Here is an 18,692-nt window from a genome sequence, read left to right as displayed (position 1 = left end):
AACTGGAGAAACAGAATAGAGTTATGAGCTAAGGGGGAGATAACTGGAGAAACATAATAGAGTTGTGAGCTCAGGGAGAGATATAACTGGAGAAACAGAATAGAGTTATGAGCTAAGGGAGAGATAACTGGAGAAACAGAATAGAGTTATGAGCTAAGGGAGAGATAACTGGAGAAACAGAATAGAGTTATGAGCTAAGGGAGAGATGACTGGAGAGAGAAACAGGATAGAGTTATGGGCTAAGGGAGAGATAACTGGAGAGAGAAACAGGATATACAATGTAAGAGTACAGGACAGAATGTAAATAAACAAGCCAAGGGTTCACATATTGCTCCCGCTGGATTCCCCTTTTATTACTAAGAACAGCTACACCACGACGACAATAAGAGCTAATGGACACTTTTTGGTTCATTATAGCACAATTTCTTCTGACAGTGTAGCCCATTATCTTACAATGTAGATAATAATTATACATTGTAGCTAAATTCATAATTGTGATGTTTTTGCTGATCCAACAGGCAATATTGGAGGCTGTCGAGCAAGACTGACGGTGGACTGAAGGGTCCGTTTTCCATGTCTGAGAGGTGGCCGGCTCTGCCAGCCGTCATTGACACGGCCTTCGAGGACCTTGTGACAAAGAAAATCTACTTCTTCTCAGGTAAACAGAATTCTGATTTTACACACACACACACATTTCCCATCCCCACACACACACACACACACAGACGACATCACTCTGACCTTTGTCTCTGTTGTCCCGTAGGCACTAGGTTCTGGGTGTACACAGGGCAGAGTCTCCTGGGACCCCGCAGCATTGAGAAGCTGGGTCTGCCCTCTACCGTAGAGAAGGTGGAGGGAGCACTGCAGAGAGGGAAAGGCAAGGTGCTGCTCTTCAGCGGAGAGAACTACTGGAGGTGAGTCAAGTTTCAACTTTCCAATGTCACGTGCACAAGTACAGTGAAATGCCTTTCTTGCAAGCTCTAAACCCGACAATGTAGTAATCAATATCAATGTAGTACTAAAAATAACATAAGGTAGAACAAAAAACGTGAGAAATAAAAACCTGAGTTCAGGAATGAGGGGGGTGTTGAGATATGGTTGTGGGTTCAAGTTCTGAAGAGATCGTCATCGCATAAACATACTAGAAATGTATGCACTCACTGTATTGTAAATTGCTTTGGTTAAAAGTGACAGCTAAGCGGCGGAATATTGTTATAAGCTATATTATCATAACCTACAGCAAAATGAACTCAAATGTAACTAGAAGATGAAGAGGATCAGAAGAGCTCAAGGAAGGGTTAAAGGAAGGGTCCTCTGTAGCTCAGCTGGTAGAGCACGGCGCTTGTAACGCCAAGGTAGTGGGTTCGATCCCCGGGACCACCCATACACAAAAAATGCATGCACGCATGACTGTAAGTCGCTTTGGATAAAAGCGTCTGCTAAATGGCATATTTATTTTTATTTTTTTATAAATATTTACTGGATCTGTAGGTCTGTGTTTTGTAATAACCAAACGAAATGCTTACAGGCTGGATGTGAAGAACCAGAAAATCGACAAGGGATACCCCCAGTTCACAGACCTTGCCTTCGGGGGTGTTCCCAATGATGCACATGATGTCTTCCACTTCAAGGGTAAATATTAATCTATTAATTTACTCTGTATGTAGACCTTTAAAAACGGCCTTATTTTATTCTACATGAAGCAAAAAATATTACAGTAAACTGTCAGTTTAGTTTGTACTTTCTTATCAATGTTATCAAAGTTAGACACTTCACAATCATGTAGTAACTCACAATCATGTTATAACTCCCCATTACGTATTGTGATTGTTTCTACTGTAGGCCACATCTACTTCTGTCGGGATCGTTTCTACTGGCGAATGAACTCTAGGAGACAGGTGGACCGTGTGGGATACGTGAAGTACGACATCCTGAAGTGTTCCGACTCCTCTAACTACCGCTACTGAGCTGCTTTACCCATAGAAATTGACATACTAGAATGACTACACCTGTTCAAGTCAGTATTCCGTGACGGTCCAAGGGGTTATCTCCGTTCTAGTATATCTATTTCTTTGGCACTGTTTCTGGGCTAAATATTTTAAGAACCCTTCCAACAGGATGTTTGTTCTTAGCCTGGGTCCCAGATCTGTTTGTGCTGTCTTGCCAATTTACTGTTATTCCATTCTCTGTTTCTCCTGAGGCTATAAAGGGGGATCTCTGATGTGAGAATTATGCAGATGAGTGCTTGTGGTACTGTTTGTGTATGCGGTGGCGTTTGTAAAGTTGAAACGGCGCCCCTGTTTGTGTGCTTTGTAAGATGGTGAAATATTTGCCACCCTCCCATGATGTTCCAACTCACAGTTGAATCAGGTCAAACTAAATGATACACATGTATGGGCACTTTCCTTCTAACTGTGTGAGTAAACGGGTTCTTGTCCTCTAGTCTAGACTAGGGTCCAGAGACACATAACCACAGCCCTGAAATAACGATTTCAGCACCAGCAGATCCGGTTCACAATTGTTGGTGCTTTAACATATCTGCCTGGTGCAGATATTTTTGATGAGCCATGAATTGATATGTATATTACCCTCTGGTTTTATTTTTGTGTTCAACAATGCAATGTTGGTTTATTTGGTGTTATTTTATATTTCTGAACTGGCTCAAAAGCCATGTATTTTGCACTGGATGGCACGCCATGGTGTCTCCATCACTTTTAAGTTATTTTGTAAGTAAATCAATGTTTTGTATTAAAACAGAACTGGAAATTCAATAAACAAATAGCACTTCATTATTAGTTGTCGTCAATTTAACTATATAGCTAGCTAATGATCTTGTTCAGCTGTCACCAAGCCTCTTCCTCTCTGCTGTCAACACAATGAGCTTCCGCATAGAAGTTGGAGCTATGCCTGTTTTTTTTTGTTGAATATCCACACTGCAGACAGAGCCAAACATCCAGCGTTATTAAGGTGCCACTGCCATTACTAAATGATAAGAAATCTAAGTAAATAGATACATTGTAACATCTAACCATGGTTATACAATCATCGAGCTGCTATTTTACAATTGTAAGAAGCAGCTTGATGCAACATTGTAAGCAGCTCGATATTACACTTGATATTACTGCGCCGCTCGTAGGCAAATTCTGTAATAAGTCTTCCTCTGGAAACAATAGTCCTATACTTTCCCCAAAAATCTAAATATACTCTTCATACGGTGCTCTATTGAATCTAATCGTTTAATACGGTTAGGGGGGAAAGCTGCCCTTAATATCATGAAAATACAAGGAGCACATTTTAAAGTGGCTTCCACTTTAGCAAAACAGAGAAATAAGATCCGGTTTGTCCAACAGGAAGCCGAGGAGATACTGATGGCGCCCGACTAGAATGGATTAGGAATTATCGCGTACAACTTCTTATACTGTTTGGCGTGTCTACTAAGTCATAAACAAATTGAACTCGCAATACACTGTAAGTAAAAATCTCAAAGAAACTCGTGTTATATAGATATATTAATATAATTTTCTTCAGGGATGGACGTTGGACGGTCTGTTTTTGCTGAGGCCCCCTTACGCCTTAGTAGGTTGTAGAATGCCTGAATGCAAAAATAGTGCTGGCGGAAAATGGCGGAGCAGGCAGGAGGGAGGGCAGCTAGTCTTGTTTAAATCATAAAGAGGGGGGTCGTTGCTAGCTACACGCTCGACTCCAGGTGTGTTTAGCTAGAGCTGTCAAAATAAAAATTACACAATTATGGCTATATTTGACCTATTATTCCAACAGCAAACAAACGAAGCATATAAATATGCCACCGACCTTGTTGCATGCGTTGTGCAACCTCATGTCAGCAGTATTATATTACCAGGATCTGACTGGCTTATCCAAGAACTAACGTTAGCTGGCTAACAAACCTTGCTGTTTTCCAAGTAAAGTTGCCATTACTAGCTAGTTTAGCTACTAGCTAGTATATTTGGCTTTTACTTTGGCTATCAAGTTGGCCAATCTAACCACTAAGAAGAAGAAACTACGTCCAATGTGGTTAACAGTTACAGTTAGCCATGTAGCTAGCTAGCTAGCTAGCTAGCTACTGTATGTTCATCAGTGATATTGTTTACCTCCACACTCACTCAAAGACCCACAGAAAGGAGTCCCTTCAACAAAGCACCCTCACAAATGCTACTCTAGAGAAACACTTCTAAACTGATGTGCAATAAGCTGCAATTCTTTACAACGTGTGGCATTTCACACAATCAATATCCAATTAAAGTTACACACCCTGTGAAAGAATAGGCTGCCAGAATACGGATATTCGATAGACATATGATAGTTGAAAACTGATATCATCATCATGTCTCTCAATATAGATGTCTCTGTAGTGTGAGCATGTCAGGCAGGTAGCTTAGTGGTTAAGAGCGTTGTGCCAGTAACCGAAAGGTCGTGTTGGTGAAACCATAATAAGGAGAGAAAGTACAAAACCAACGACGCTAGACAGAGAGGAATATGCTTAAGCAAAAGGCAGTTTATTAAACACAGAGATAGCTGGTACTGCTCAAGCTACATGCATGGGCCCAATGCATGGACCCAATCAATTGCCTCTTATGGAGACAGTTGAGAAGGATGGATAATCAGAGTTACAGCATTATTTTATACAATGTAACAATAAGGAAGGGGTCCTTCTTCTAGTCCCTTGATTGGTTCCCGAGGCGTAGGAGGCGGGTCTGCTCTGTCCAGAGTAGAAGCCCCATTGGTGCACGGCAGAGTCCTCTGCCCTTGGCACCCGACCAGTAGAAAGAAGTGGAGTTTGTGTGTGCGAAATGTCTGTGTGTCAAAGAACTCGTGAGGCATGAGAATGAGTGTGCGTCATGTGTGTGTGAGTGTGTGTATGTCTCAAGGGAAACTCGTGGGGAGCAACAGTGATTGTGGCCTGTGGCGTGGGTGTTGTCCTTGGCCACCAGGTGACAAGATATGGTCCTCTGTCCATTGTTCTTGCATAGGAACAGCATTTATTGAAAACAAGCTCCTAACACAAAATGGGTCTTGCACAACATTCTAGTCAGACCAAGCTATAACATTTTATATTTACTACGACAGTCGCTGGTTCTAATCCCTGAGCCGACTAGGTGAAAAATCTGTCGATGTGCCCTTGAGCAAGGCACTTAACCCTAATTGCTCCTGTAAGTTGCTCTGGATAAGAGCGTCTGCTAAAGGACTAAAATGTAAATGGATCTGATGGTTTGAGGGTTACAGCATTATGTTGACAATGCCAAGGTTGTGGGTTTGATTCCATCACGCATTGAACATGTCACCCAGTTCCATCTGGTGAAAATGAACATTATATTCTAAAAGTTCGGCTAATGACCATATTATTTTCTATCATAGATGGAGGAGGAGATAGAGGTGGAGAGCAGCAGTGATGTGGGTCCATCGGGGTCTGGGATGGAGGAGCCGTCAGAGAGCGGTATGGGCATGGAGTCCTCGGAGGCCATGTCTGCAGACAGCAGTGATGCAGCAGCCCCCCATGCATCCCACCGTCACAGCCAGCACCACCCCGGCATGGCCCCAGAGTCAGACTGCCACGTGGGACAGAGCTCAGAGGGGTTCCTGGTATGAACAACAACACTATCTGAACTGTTCAGAATCATCCAACTTTAATGCTATGGAACATACAAGAGGTACAAACCATTAGCATCTGTGTAATGGTACAGTTTAATCCTATCCCTATAATAAAGTCAAAAGTAATACACGTAAAGCCCGTGTGTTTGTAATGATAATTGTAATACATTTTATAAAGCACTTTTCAAGGATCCAAAGACTTCTACGCTTGATTGCCTCGGTAGGGGCTCCGGTGTTTTGATAAAACCTTTATATGGATAGTCCCAAATAGATGGTTTGTACATATTCAATAACTGTCAACAACATTTCAACTAAGTATCTACTAACCTTAACTTTAGCCCTTATCCTAACTCTAAACTTAATCCTTATCCTAACCCTAAACTTAACCCTTACCTTAACCCTTACCCGAACCCTTATTCTCAACCTAACCCTGACTGTAACCTTAGCAAGCAGTTGCTTATCAACAGATTGTTTTTTGACAGTATATCCATCTGTAGAGCATCTATATGGGACTATCCAAATAAAGTGTAACCTAAGTTTTAGTTAGTCTTCATGTCCCTGCCTCACCCGTGTTTCTGTTTCTGTGTTTCCAAGGTGTTCCTACCAGAGACTAGCTCCAGTACGGACGTCACCCACCACAGGGCCACCGTCCACCTCCCAGACTCCTCCTCTGTGGCCCAGCTCACCAGCGTCTCCACTGTAACGCAGTCCATCCTGGTGTCTGGGTCAGCCCAGGTGAGCATCTCTAATATTCAAGAGCACCTTGGTTGACCCCCATAGCAAAATGTTACTGTTGTACTACACTCTTACTAGCATTGATTTAGCTAATAGCTGTGTTTCTTTATCACTTGGATTGATTGATATGTGATAGCTGTGTTACTTTTAGGTTTGACTTGGATTGACTGATATGTGGTAGCAGTGTTTCTTTTAGGTTTGACTTGGATTGACTGACACGTGATAGCTGTGTTTCTTTTAGGTTTGACTTGGATTGACTGACACGTGATAGCAGTGTTTCTTTTAGGTTTGACTTGGATTGACTGACACGTGATAGCTGTGTTTCTTTTAGGTTTGACTTGGATTGACTGATATGTGGTTATCTTACCTACCTTAGTTGAATGTCACTGATTGTTTGTCGCTTTGAATAAATTGGCTTGCGAAAGTATTCACCCCTCCCTTGGCATTTTTCCTATTTTGTTGCTTTACACCCTGGAATTAAAATTGATTTTTTGGGGGGTTTGTATCATTTGATTTACACAACATGCCTACCACTTTGAAGATTTTTTTTTTTTTTTGTGTGAAACAAACAAGAAATAAGACAAAAAAACAGAAAAGTTGAGCGTGCATAACTATTCACCCCCCCAAGTCAATACTTTGTAGAGCCACCTTTTGCAGCAATTACAGCTGCAAGTCTCTTGGGGTATGTCTCTATAAGCTTGGCACATCTAGCCACTGGGATTTTTGCCCATTCTTCAAGGCAAAACTGCTCCAGCTCCTTCAAGTTGAATGGGTTCCGCTGGTGTACAGCAACCTTTAAGTCATACCACAGATTCTCAATTGGATTGAGGTCTGGGCTTTGACTAGGCCATTCCAAGACATTTAAATGTTTCCCCTTAAACCACTCAAGTGTTGCTTTAGCAGTATGCTTAGGGTCATTGTCCTGCTGGAAGGTGAACCTCTGTCTCTGGAAGACTGAAACAGGTTTCCCTTAAGAATTTCCCTGTATTTAGTGCCATCCATCATTCCTTCAATTCTGACCAGTTTCCCAGTTCCTGCCGATGACAAACATCCCCACAGCATGATGCTGCCACCACCATGCTTCACTGTGGGGATAGTGTTCTCGGGGTGATGAGAGATGTTGGGTTTGCGCCAGACATAGCGTTTTCCTTGATGGCCAAAAAGCTCAATTTGAGTCTCATCTGACCAGAGTACCTTCTTCCATATGTTTGGGGAGTCTCCCACATGCCTTTTGGCGAACACCAAACATGTTTGCTTATTTCTTTCTTTAAGCAATGGCTTTTTTCTGGCCACTCTTCCATAAAGCCCAGCTCTGTGGAGTGTAGGGCTTAAAGTGGTCCTATGGACAGACACTCCAATATCCGCTGTGGAGCTTTGCAGCTCCTTCAGGGTTATCTTTCGTCTCTTTGTTGCCTCTCTGATTAATTCCCTCCTTGCCTGGTCTGTGAGTTTTGGTGGGTGGTCCTCTCTTGGCAGGTTTGTTGAGGTGCCATATTCGTTCCATTTTTTAATAATGGATTGAATTGTGCTCCGTGGGATGTTGAAAGTTTCTGATATTTTTTAAATAACCCAACCCTGATCTGTACTTCATAGCAAAGGGGTGAATACATATGCACGCACCACTTTTTTGTTATACATTTTTGAGATTTTTTGGGACAAGTTATTTTTTTCATTTCACTTCACCAATTTTGACTATTTTGTGTCTGTCCATTACATGAAATCCAAATAAAAATCAATTTAAATTACAGGTTGCAATGCAACAAAATAGGAAAAACGGCAAGGGGGATGAATACTTTCAAAAGGCACTGTAGAAGTGTCTGTTAAACCACATACCGTATATTGTATTACAGGTGATGGTTCACTCCAGCGTGGCGGGGTCAGACTGCGGGGGCACGATGGTGTCTGACTCGACAGCCTCCACCTCCTCAGATCTGGGATCAGCCATAGACAAGATCATAGAGTCTACCATCGGACCTGACATCATGAATGGTGAGGGAATGCAAACCTTTTCCCCCGAAGGGAATTTGATTCCAATCAAACATTAAAATATATAAAAAAACATTAGACACAAATGTAACAATCAATGTCTGTACAACATACACCATTCAGGTCATGTAATCTGTCCATCAAAGCCAATATCTATGTATCATTGTTCTCCAGTTTGTAGAGCAGTGACCAGTGCAGAGGACGGAGCTGCAGAGACCAGTGAGGGGCAGTATTTGATACTACAAGGATCAGATGATGGTGAGCTCTTCTCTCACAGACTACAGTCACTAATTCCACTTGTGTACAGTAGTTATAAAAACTCTCGGCTCATTGCTAGGCAATTAAAACGCTATTACCAAAGTATTATGTAACAACATGCTAATAAAATGTTGCTCCAGAAGTTATTACTGTTTTTCTTTACACAGGCACAATAGCGTTTTAATGTTAAGAGGTATGAAAATAAAATAAAATGTATGCACTCACTAACTGTAAGTCGCTCTGGATAAGAGCGTCTGCTAAATGACAAAAATGTAAATGTAAGTGTTTGAGAGAATACTAACAGTAACAAAATATGGATATTAAGTGTCGAAAGGAAACTAAATATCCCCAAACTGCCTTCTGGAATCAAATACAGCCAAGGCAGGTTGAACGTCATGTTAGTTTGTATTCTGAATAAACTATCCCTTTTAAAGATGGTATAGTGTGTGTTTGAAACAACAACACTTATCTGTACAAAATATCATTGGTTAATTGGTTTGACTTGATTATTTACACCTGGAGCGATGGACATTCAGGAGAATGGACATTTACAGAATGTTCTGATAGAAATGTATTGTGTAGATCAAATGAGTTTCATTTCAAAAAGCTATATATCCATTTCAGGAAATGTTGGTAAAATAGCTTTTGTTGTTTTAAAGAACTTATGAAAGATGTTTTTTCACCATCTTATCATAGAATGGTGTTGTTCAATGACGGAGATGTATTAGTTCGAAATCTGTCGCTTGATGGTTATATTTCAGAGACAAATAATCATGTTTTGTTGCAAAACTTTATATATCCACCTCACTTGCAGAGAAATAGGTAGTACTGCTTGACTTTACACAGTCAAATGTTACAAATAACTATACTTTTAATAAAGAACTGTACAAATTATACATTTGTGACATCAATATACGCTGAGTGTACAAAACATTAAGGACACCTGCTCTTTCCATGACATAGACTGATCAGGTGAAAGCCATGATCCCTTATTGATGTCACTTGTTAAATCCACTTCAATCAGTGTAGATGAAGGGGAGGAGACAGGTTAAAGAAGGATTTCTAAGCCTTGAGACATGGATTGCGTATGTGTGCTATTCAGAGGGTGAATGGGCAAGACAAAATATTTAAGTGCCTTTGAACGGGGTATGGTACTAGGTGCCAGGCGCACCGGTTTGTGTCAAGAACTGCAACGCTGCTGCATTTTACACGCTCAACAGTTGCCCATGTGTATCAAGAATGGTCCACCACCCAAAGGACATCCAGCCAACTTGACACAACTGGGGGAAGCATTGGAGTCAACATGGGCCAGGATCCCTGTGGAACGCTTTCGACACCTTGTAGAGTCCATGCTCTTATCCAGAGAGATCTTAAGATAGCTAGGTGAGACAACCACATATCAAAGGTTCAATTTAGAACCTTATGAGCATGGTTCTATATACAGTGGGGGAAAAAAGTATTTAGTCAGCCACCAATTGTGCAAGTTCTCCCACTTAAAAAGATGAGAGAGGCCTGTAATTTTCATCATAGGTACACGTAAACTATGACAGACAAAATGAGAAAAAATAATCCAGAAAATCACATTGTAGGATTTTTTATGAATTTATTTGCAAATTATGGTGGAAAATAAGTATTTGGTCAATAACAAAAGTTTCTCAATACTTTGTTATATACCCTTTGTTGGCAATGACACAGGTCAACACGGACTTTCAACTCCCTCCAAAGATTTTCTTTGGGGTTGAGATCTGGAGACTGGCTAGGCCACTCCAGGACCTTGAAATGCTTCTTACGAAGCCACTCCTTCGTTGCCCGGGCGGTGTTTGGGATCATTGTCATGCTGAAAGACCCAGCCACGTTTCATCTTCAATGCCCTTGCTGATGGAAGGAGGTTTTCACTCAAAGTCTCACGATACATGGCCCCATTCATTCTTTCCTTTACACGGATCAGTCGTCCTGGTCCCTTTGCAGAAAAACAGCCCCAAAGCATGATGTTTCCACCCCCATGCTTCACAGTAGGTATGGTGTTCTTTGGATGCAACTCAGCATTCTTTGTCCTCCAAACACGACGAGTTGAGTTTTTACCAAAAAGTTATATTTTGGTTTCATCTGACCATATGACATTCTCCCAATCCTCTTCTGGATCATCCAAATGCACTCTAGCAAACTTCAGACGGGCCTGGACATGTACTGGCTTAAGCAGGGGGACACGTCTTGCACTGCAGGATTTGAGTCCCTGGCGGCGTAGTGTGTCACTGATGGTAGGCTTTGTTACTTTGGTCCCAGCTCTCTGCAGGTCATTCACTAGGACCCCCGTGTGGTTCTGGGATTTTTGCTCACCGTTCTTGTGATCATTTTGACCCCACGGGGTGAGATCTTGCGTGGAGCCCTAGATCGAGGGAGATTATCAGTGGTCTTGTATGTCTTCCATTTCCTAATAATTGCTCCCACAGTTGATTTCTTCAAACCAAGCTGCTTACCTATTGCAGATTCAGTCTTCCCAGCCTGGTGCAGGTCTACAATTTTGTTTCTGGTGTCCTTTGACAGCTCTTTAGTCTTGGCCATAGTGGAGTTTGGAGTGTGACTGTTTGAGGTTGTGGACAGGTGTCTTTTATACTGATAAAAAGTTCAAATAGGTGCCATTAATACAGGTAACGAGTGGAGGACAGAGGAGCCTCTTAAAGAAGAAGTTACAGGTCTGTGAGAGCCAGAAATCTTGCTTGTTTGTACGTGACCAAATACTTATTTTCCACCATAATTTGCAAATAAATTCATAAAAAATCCTACAATGTGATTTTCTGGATTTTTTTTCTCAATTTGTCTGTCATAGTTGACGTGTACCTATGATGAAAATTACAGGCCTCTCTCATCTTTTTAAGTGGGAGAACTTGCACAATTGGTGGCTGACTAAATACTTTTTTTCCCCACTGTAGCTCCAAAAAGGGTTCCGGTGTTAGTTACAAGCCAAAGAGAATCTGTATCTGGTACTATTTAGAACATTTGTTTTTGTGTGTGTTCAGGATAAGAACATTCCGTTTCAGCTAAACAATTGATATATAGCGTTTTGCAACGAAACCCATTATAATACACAACTAAAATCTATAAATTTGAAGAATGTGAGAACAGTAGTATTTTACACGTACACACATGCAGGTATGCGTAAGCAATCATTTCTTATCAAAAAACAAAAATGTGAAAAATGTGTGTATATAGCGTTTTGGACAGAAACTCTTGAAAAATGACTGTCAGATTGGAATAGGATATTGTGTGTGCTCTGTTCATTCTATTTCTGTCTTCAACATGGTGTTCCAGAAACATCCCTGCCACAGCCCTGCCAACTGACTTGCCTAGTTAAAATAAAGGTTAAATTTAAAAAAAATTGTTTCAGGAAAGTAGTCACTTCCTGACATCTGTATTCAGATAGTTGTAGTCACCTCCAAAGTTACTATTTGTTCCCCTGGAAAGAGAGTTACTTTCCACAAAGCAGAGTTATCCATTTCTGACCCGTGTGTTTTCTCCCTCTCTCTCTTCCAGGGTCTCCCATGGTAGCCCACACGTCGTCCTTGGCCCTGTCCAGCCATCACCGCATCGCCATCGAGGCTCTGGGAGAGGGTCCTACCTCGACCTGCCACGACCAGGGAGACATGGGAGGTATGAAATATGCAACGTATGCCAGTGTGTTGCCATGAAAGAAAATTGAAACATAGCTTCAATTGCAAATCAAAGATTTCAAGTGAGTGCTGTCCCTTTTCTTCATTCTAATGTTTATAACGTGCAAGGTCACCTGGACCCTGACCAGCCAGACCAGCCTTCTGGCAGCCACTCTCACTATGGGGACCAGCCAGACCAGCCTTCTGGCAGCCACTCTCACTATGGGGACCAGGACAACCAGCTCTCTGGCAGCCACTCTCACTATGGGGACCAGCCAGACCAGCCTTCTGGCAGCCACTCTCACTATGGGGACCAGCCAGACCAGCTCTCTGGCAGCCACTCTCACTATGGGGACCAGGACAACCAGCTCTCTGGCAGCCACTCTCACTATGGGGACCAGCCAGACCAGCCTTCTGGCAGCCACTCTCACTATGGGGACCAGGACAACCAGCTCTCTGGCAGCCACTCTCACTATGGGGACCAGCCAGACCAGCTCTCTGGCAGCCACTCTCACTATGGGGACCAGCCAGACCAGCCTTCTGGCAGCCACTCTCACTATGGGGACCAGCCAGACCAGCTCTCTGGCAGCCACTCTCACTATGGGGACCAGGACAACCAGCTCTCTGGCAGCCACTCTCACTATGGGGACCAGGACGACCAGCCCCAGCACTCCCACGCATCACAGTACATGGAGTGTAGCGGTGGAGACGCAGACGCACCTGACCAGGTAAGGGGCAGACACAATTTAGGTTTTTGAATCACGTTTGAAAACACACCTTTTAAATCAAGGATTTTATTGTTATTTTAGAGATCCTTTTTTGTTTTATTTTGTTTTATTCTTGTTTTGTATCTCCTTTATGGCTTTTCAGTTTATCTTTCGTTCCATTGTTTTACGGTAAAGTGCGGTACAATTTTAAATGCAGTTTAAATCAAGTTTGACTATTTGATTTGACCAGACTGGAGAGTCCTCGTCCTCGTATGTAGACGACGAGGAACCTGACGAGACTAGGATCTCGTCCCGGTCTCTCTCCCGGTCCCGCTTCCCGGAGTATGGTGTAGTCGACAACTCTGACCAGGACCTGCGGGGGTACGTGGAGTGTAGCGGAAGTGGTAGCGGAGCCGCCGACTCCAATCCCTCGTCCCCCGGCATTCGGCGACGCCACACTCACTATGTTGTGGACTGCAGCGCAGGGACGGGGGCGTACCTGGAGTGTGAAGAGGATTTGAGGCCGCAGCACTCTCGGAGCTGCAGCAGCAGTGCTAACCACTCCCAGAGTCACCAAACCCTTCCTAACCACTCCCAGAGTCACCAAACCCTTCCTAACCACTCCCAGAGTCACCTAACCCTTCCTAACCACTCCCAGAGTCACCTAACCCTACGGCAGTATGTGGAGTCTGTGGCTGCAGATTCAGAGCAGCCCGGTTGTTCCAACTACCAGGATCAGGAAGGGCAAGGGGAGGATCCAGACCAGAACCAGGATCCAGACCAGAACCAGGATCCAGACCAGAACCAGGATCCAGACCAGCCACAGCACTCTGACCAGCAGCAGCCTCAGCACTCCCACAACATGGAGACCACCAGCAGCAGTACTGGCCCAGAGGCCTCCCTGGGGAGGTACACTGGGGCAGGGGAGGGTGACGAGGGTTCCTCCACAGACCATCACCACCCCCAGGCAGACATTGTGAGATCAGGCTCAGACCATCACCACCCTCAGGCAGACATTGTGAGATCAGGCTCAGACCATCACCACCCCCAGGCAGACATTGTGAGATCAGGCTCAGACCATCACCACCCCCAGGCAGACATTGTGAGATCAGGCTCAGACCATCACCACCCCCAGGCAGACACTGTGAGATCAGGCTCAGACCATCACCACCCCCAGGCAGACACTGTGAGATCAGGCTCAGACCATCACCACCCCCAGGCAGACACTGTGAGATCAGGCTCAGAGCATCACCACCCCCAGGCAGACACTGCAGGCTCAGCAGAGCATCCAGAAGCTATGGAGTGCACAGAGAGCCAGCATGGCCCTTACATCAGCAGCAGTGGGACCTACTTCTCCCACCCGGAGCCTGAGGTTGATGAGCCCCCTGAGCCTCAGTGGTCCCCCAGTCTGGGGAGGCTTTCCAGGGGAGAGGAGGGTGGCGTGGTGGGGGGGTCTGGAACTCCAGCCGTGGAGGAGGTGGCCGGGGCTGTTAGAGGACCAGGGGTCCCCGTCCCCGTCCCCGTCCCCCACACCATGGCTGAACTGGGGGAGATGATGGAGGTGGTGATCGTTCAGCAGTTCAAGTGCAAGATGTGCCCCTACAAGAGTGTCTCCAAAAACACCCTCATCAACCACATGAGGGACAGGCACTTCAAACCCACAGGTACAGTAGCCCCATCCCACTTAGAGAGAGCTGAGGGATAGGCACTTCAAACCCACAGGTACAGTAGCCCCATCCCACTTAGAGAGAGCTGAGAGACAGGCACTTCAAACCCACAGGTACAGTAGCCCCATCCCACCTAGAGAGAGCTGAGGGATAGGCACTTCAAACCCACAGGTACAGTAGCCCCATCCCACCTAGAGAGAGCTGAGAGACAGGCACTTCAAACCCACAGGTACAGTAGCCCCATCCCACCTAGAGAGAGCTGAGGGAAGAGAGACACATAAACATACAGTACAGGAGGCAGCCATCTATGAATGAATCACTAGTATTGATCCTCAGTTTAGACATAGACCTAGACACAGCTGAGGGCAGAAACTGAATTCAAATGGAATCAAACTTTATTTATCCTCAACTGAATTAATGAGATTAAAACTGTTTATCCTCAGATGGATTAACTGGATTCAAACGTTATTCGTCCCCCGGGGAAAATAGACTAATACAACCCTTTATCGTTTATCGAACAAGCGCGCTTCCAAAGAGGCCTGTATGGAATATGATCAAATAAAACAAGATAGTACTTAATTAGCTCCCAAACTGAGGTTCTCTGCTCCACTAGAAACTTAAAGCAACATGCCTAAATCAATCACCAAAGGGAAAATTCGATTTGATGATCTGATTGATGGTCCTGTATAGAATACAATGATCTGATTGGTGGTGTGCTGTGTGACTTCCAGGTGGCCCCCCTCCTAAGAAGCGTGGTCGTGGCCGGTCCAGGCGTAGTGATACGTTGGCCCGTCAGCAGGCTGAGGTGAAACCAGAGCCCCAGCCTGAGGAGCCAGAGGACGATGACATCGTAGACGCTGGGGCCATCGATGACCCTGAAGGTACGTAGAGATCCCTGTCAAGTTTTTCAATATTAGCACTTGTCACAAAAAGCAGATAGTCGGTCAGCCAGTCGGTCGGTCCGTCGGTCAGCCGGTCAGTCGGTCAGCCAGTCGGTCGGTCCGTCGGTCAGCCAGTCAGTCGGTCGGTCCGTCGGTCAGCCAGTCAGTCGGTCAGCCAGTCGGTCGGTCCGTCGGTCAGCCAGTCGGTCGGTCAGCCAGTCGGTCGGTCCGTCGGTCAGCCAGTCAGTCGGTCAGCCAGTCGGTCGGTCCGTCGGTCAGCCGGTCGGTCGGTCCGTCAGCCCGTCGGTCAGCCGGTCTGTCGGCCGGTCCGTTTGTCACTCACTCGTCCGCTCTCATCACTTACTCATTTATATTGTTTACACATATCTAACCCTCTCAGATCTACACCAACGCATTGGGTGTCGATTTGGGATTCACACACTCACTCTCTCCCTCCAGAGGACAGTGACTATAACCCAGCAGATGAGGACTGTAGGGGCAGACAGCCTGCCCCTCCTCCCTGCTCCTCCACAGACCGCCCCCGCCGCAGGGTGGGACGCCCCAGGAAGTTCACCTCCACAGAGGGCAGCTACAATGGCAAGGGTGGGTACTACTGTCGGCATTATATACTCGCCATGCTCACATTGACTGCACAATACACTCTCAGCTGTTTCCGTCTCTCCATGTTTGAGTCAAGGCTTTCCAAAGTTCACTTGCAAGAAGACAATAGTGTGCAGTTTTCATTCTCCAAGCTGTTATTGAATAGGTTTCTAATGCATGAACTCTGCCCTGTATTTCCCTTGTTTTGGCTGAGGACAGAAGCTGAGGGTGAGAGAGCTAACAGCAGTGTGGACCCTCAAGGCTCGGAGGAGGCCAGTTCCTCAGGCCTGGGAAAACGGATCAGCTTCCTTGGCCAATGGAAAAGCAGCGGAAGCCGGCATCAGCCAGTCAGACTCTGAGAACAAAGACCCGTCACCCAATGGGAGGCCGGAGGAGGCAGAGTTTTTCCCCAGGAAACGAGGTCGACCCTCAAAGCGGTTTCTCAGAAAGAAATACAAGAAGTACATGAACCGCAAGTAAGACTCATTATTACTGACACCTGGAGTGAGCTACTGTATCTCTGAATACCTGCATCGAACTGTCCTGGGATAGCATGGATTTTAGACTTTTGACATTGTCCCTTCCAGCGACCATGGTGGTTGCGTACAGCACAGATCTGTACTGTTGGAAAGGTTATTACGTGATGTAGCCGCAGACAGAGCTCTTCCAACCGAATACCGTCACTCCCCCCTCCCTGTGTGTATCACCAGGTGTTATAAGTCTCTGAAGCCCCTCCTGAGGCCTCACAGCTGTTGAATCTGCGGCTCTCGCTTCCTGTCCCAGGAGGACCTGAGGTTCCACGTAGACTCTCACCAAGGAAACGACCCAGAGTGCTTCAAATGCCTGCAGTGTAACTACCGCTGCAAACGCTGGTCCTCGCTCAAGGTGAGTAGGCCGGGGCATACAGTCCAGTCAGTCAGTCGGTCAATCAAATGTACAGTGGGGGGGAGTATTTGATCCCCTGCTGATTTTGTACGTTTGCCCACTGACAAAGACATGATCAGTCTATATATTTTAATGGTAGGTTTATTTGAACAGTGAGAGACAGAATAACAACAAAAAAATCCAGAAAAACGCATGTCAAAAATCTTATAAATTGATTTGCATTTTAATGAGGGAAATAAGTATTTGACCCCTCTGCAAAACATGACTTAGTACTTGGTGGCAAAACCCTTGTTGGCAATCACAGAGGTCAGACGTTTCTTGTAGTTGGCCACCAGGTTTGCACACATCTCAGGAGGGATTTTGTGGTCCTTTGTGGGATTTGTGGTCCTCTGTAGCTCAATTGGTAGAGCATGGCGCTTGTAACGTCAGGGTAGTGGGTTCGATCCCCGGGACCACCCATAAATAAAAATGTATGCACGCATGACTGTAAGTCGCTTTGGATAAAAGCGTCTGCTAAATGGCATATTATTATTATTATTATTATTATTATTATTTTGTCCCACTCCTCTTTGCAGATCTTCTCCAAGTCATTATGGTTTCGAGACTGACGTTTGGCAACTCGAACCTTCAGCTCCCTCCACAGATTTTCTATGGGATTAAGGTCTGGAGACTGGCTAGGACACTCCAGGACCTTAATGTGCTTCTTCTTGAGCCACTCCTTTGTTACCTTGGCCGTGTGTTTTGGGTCATTGTCATGCTGGAATACCCATCCATGACCCATTTTCAATGCCCTGACTGAGGGAAGGAGGTTCTCACCCAAGATTTGACGGTACATGGCCCCGTCCATCGTCCCTTTGATGCGGTGAAGTTGTCCTGTCCCCTTAGCAGAAAAACACCCCCAAAGCATAATGTTTCCACCTCCATGTTTGACGGTGGGGATGGTGTTCTTGGGTTCATAGGCAGCATTCCTCCTCCTCCAAACACGGCGAGTTGAGTTGATGCCAAAGAGCTCCATTTTGGTCTCATCTGACCACAACACTTTCACCCAGTTCTCCTCTGAATCATTCAGATGTTCATTGGCAAACTTCAGACGGGCATGTATATGTGCTTTCTTGAGCAGCGGGACCTTGCGGGTGCAGCAGGATTTCAGTCCTTCACGGCGTAGTGTGTTACCAATTGTTTTCTTGGTGACTATGGTCCCAGCTGCCTTGAGATCATTGACAATATCCTCCTGTGTAGTTCTGGGCTGATTCCTCACCGTTGTCATGATCATTGCAACTCCACGAGGTGAGATCTTGCATGGAGCCCCAGGCCGAGGGAGATTGACAGTTATTTTGTGTTTCTTCCATTTGCGAATAATCGCACCAACTATTGTCACCTTCTCACCAAGCTGCTTGGCGATTGTCTTGTAGCCCATTCCAGCCTTGTGTAGGTCTACAATCTTGTCCCTGACATCCTTGGAGAGCTCTTTGGTCTTGGCCATGGTGGAGAGTTTGGAATCTGATTGATTGATTGCTTCTGTGGACAGGTGTCTTTTATACAGGTAACAAGCTGAGATTAGGAGCACTCCCTTTAAGAGTGTGCTCCTAATCTCAGCTCGTTACCTGTATAAAAGACATCTGGGAGCCAGAAATCTTTTTGATTGAGAGGGGGTCAAATACTTATTTCCCTCATTTAAAATGCAAATCAATTTATAACATTTTTGACATGCGTTTTTCT

General features: G+C 45.0%; 2 protein-coding genes across 2 annotated transcripts in view; both read left to right on the top strand.

The window, feature by feature from the left end:
* Positions 1-2,789, top strand: part of LOC121546123 (matrix metalloproteinase-9) — a 7,698-nt gene extending 4,909 nt beyond the window's left edge. The window contains exons 10-13 of the mRNA XM_041857160.2: positions 519-658; positions 764-914; positions 1,529-1,632; positions 1,843-2,789. Of these exons, the coding sequence (XP_041713094.2) occupies positions 519-658; positions 764-914; positions 1,529-1,632; positions 1,843-1,967 (520 nt within the window). The 3' untranslated portion in view covers positions 1,968-2,789. The remainder of the gene's footprint in view (positions 1-518; positions 659-763; positions 915-1,528; positions 1,633-1,842) is intronic.
* A 575-nt stretch (positions 2,790-3,364) lies between these two features.
* LOC121546584 (zinc finger protein 335-like) overlaps positions 3,365-18,692 on the top strand; it is a 36,556-nt gene continuing 21,228 nt past the window's right edge. Inside the window, 13 exon segments of the mRNA XM_045209391.1 lie at positions 3,365-3,468; positions 5,374-5,598; positions 6,202-6,342; positions 8,193-8,331; positions 8,503-8,586; positions 12,118-12,234; positions 12,363-12,961; positions 13,191-14,604; positions 15,339-15,488; positions 15,948-16,091; positions 16,308-16,378; positions 16,380-16,564; positions 16,799-16,973. Coding sequence (XP_045065326.1) covers positions 5,374-5,598; positions 6,202-6,342; positions 8,193-8,331; positions 8,503-8,586; positions 12,118-12,234; positions 12,363-12,961; positions 13,191-14,604; positions 15,339-15,488; positions 15,948-16,091; positions 16,308-16,378; positions 16,380-16,564; positions 16,799-16,973 — 3,444 coding nt within the window. The 5' untranslated portion in view covers positions 3,365-3,468.

Source organism: Coregonus clupeaformis, chromosome 30 (assembly GCF_020615455.1).
Source record: "Coregonus clupeaformis isolate EN_2021a chromosome 30, ASM2061545v1, whole genome shotgun sequence".
Taxonomy (NCBI): domain Eukaryota; kingdom Metazoa; phylum Chordata; class Actinopteri; order Salmoniformes; family Salmonidae; genus Coregonus; species Coregonus clupeaformis.
Note: the sequence above shows the minus strand (reverse complement) of the source record. Positions and strands in the feature narration are given on the sequence as shown.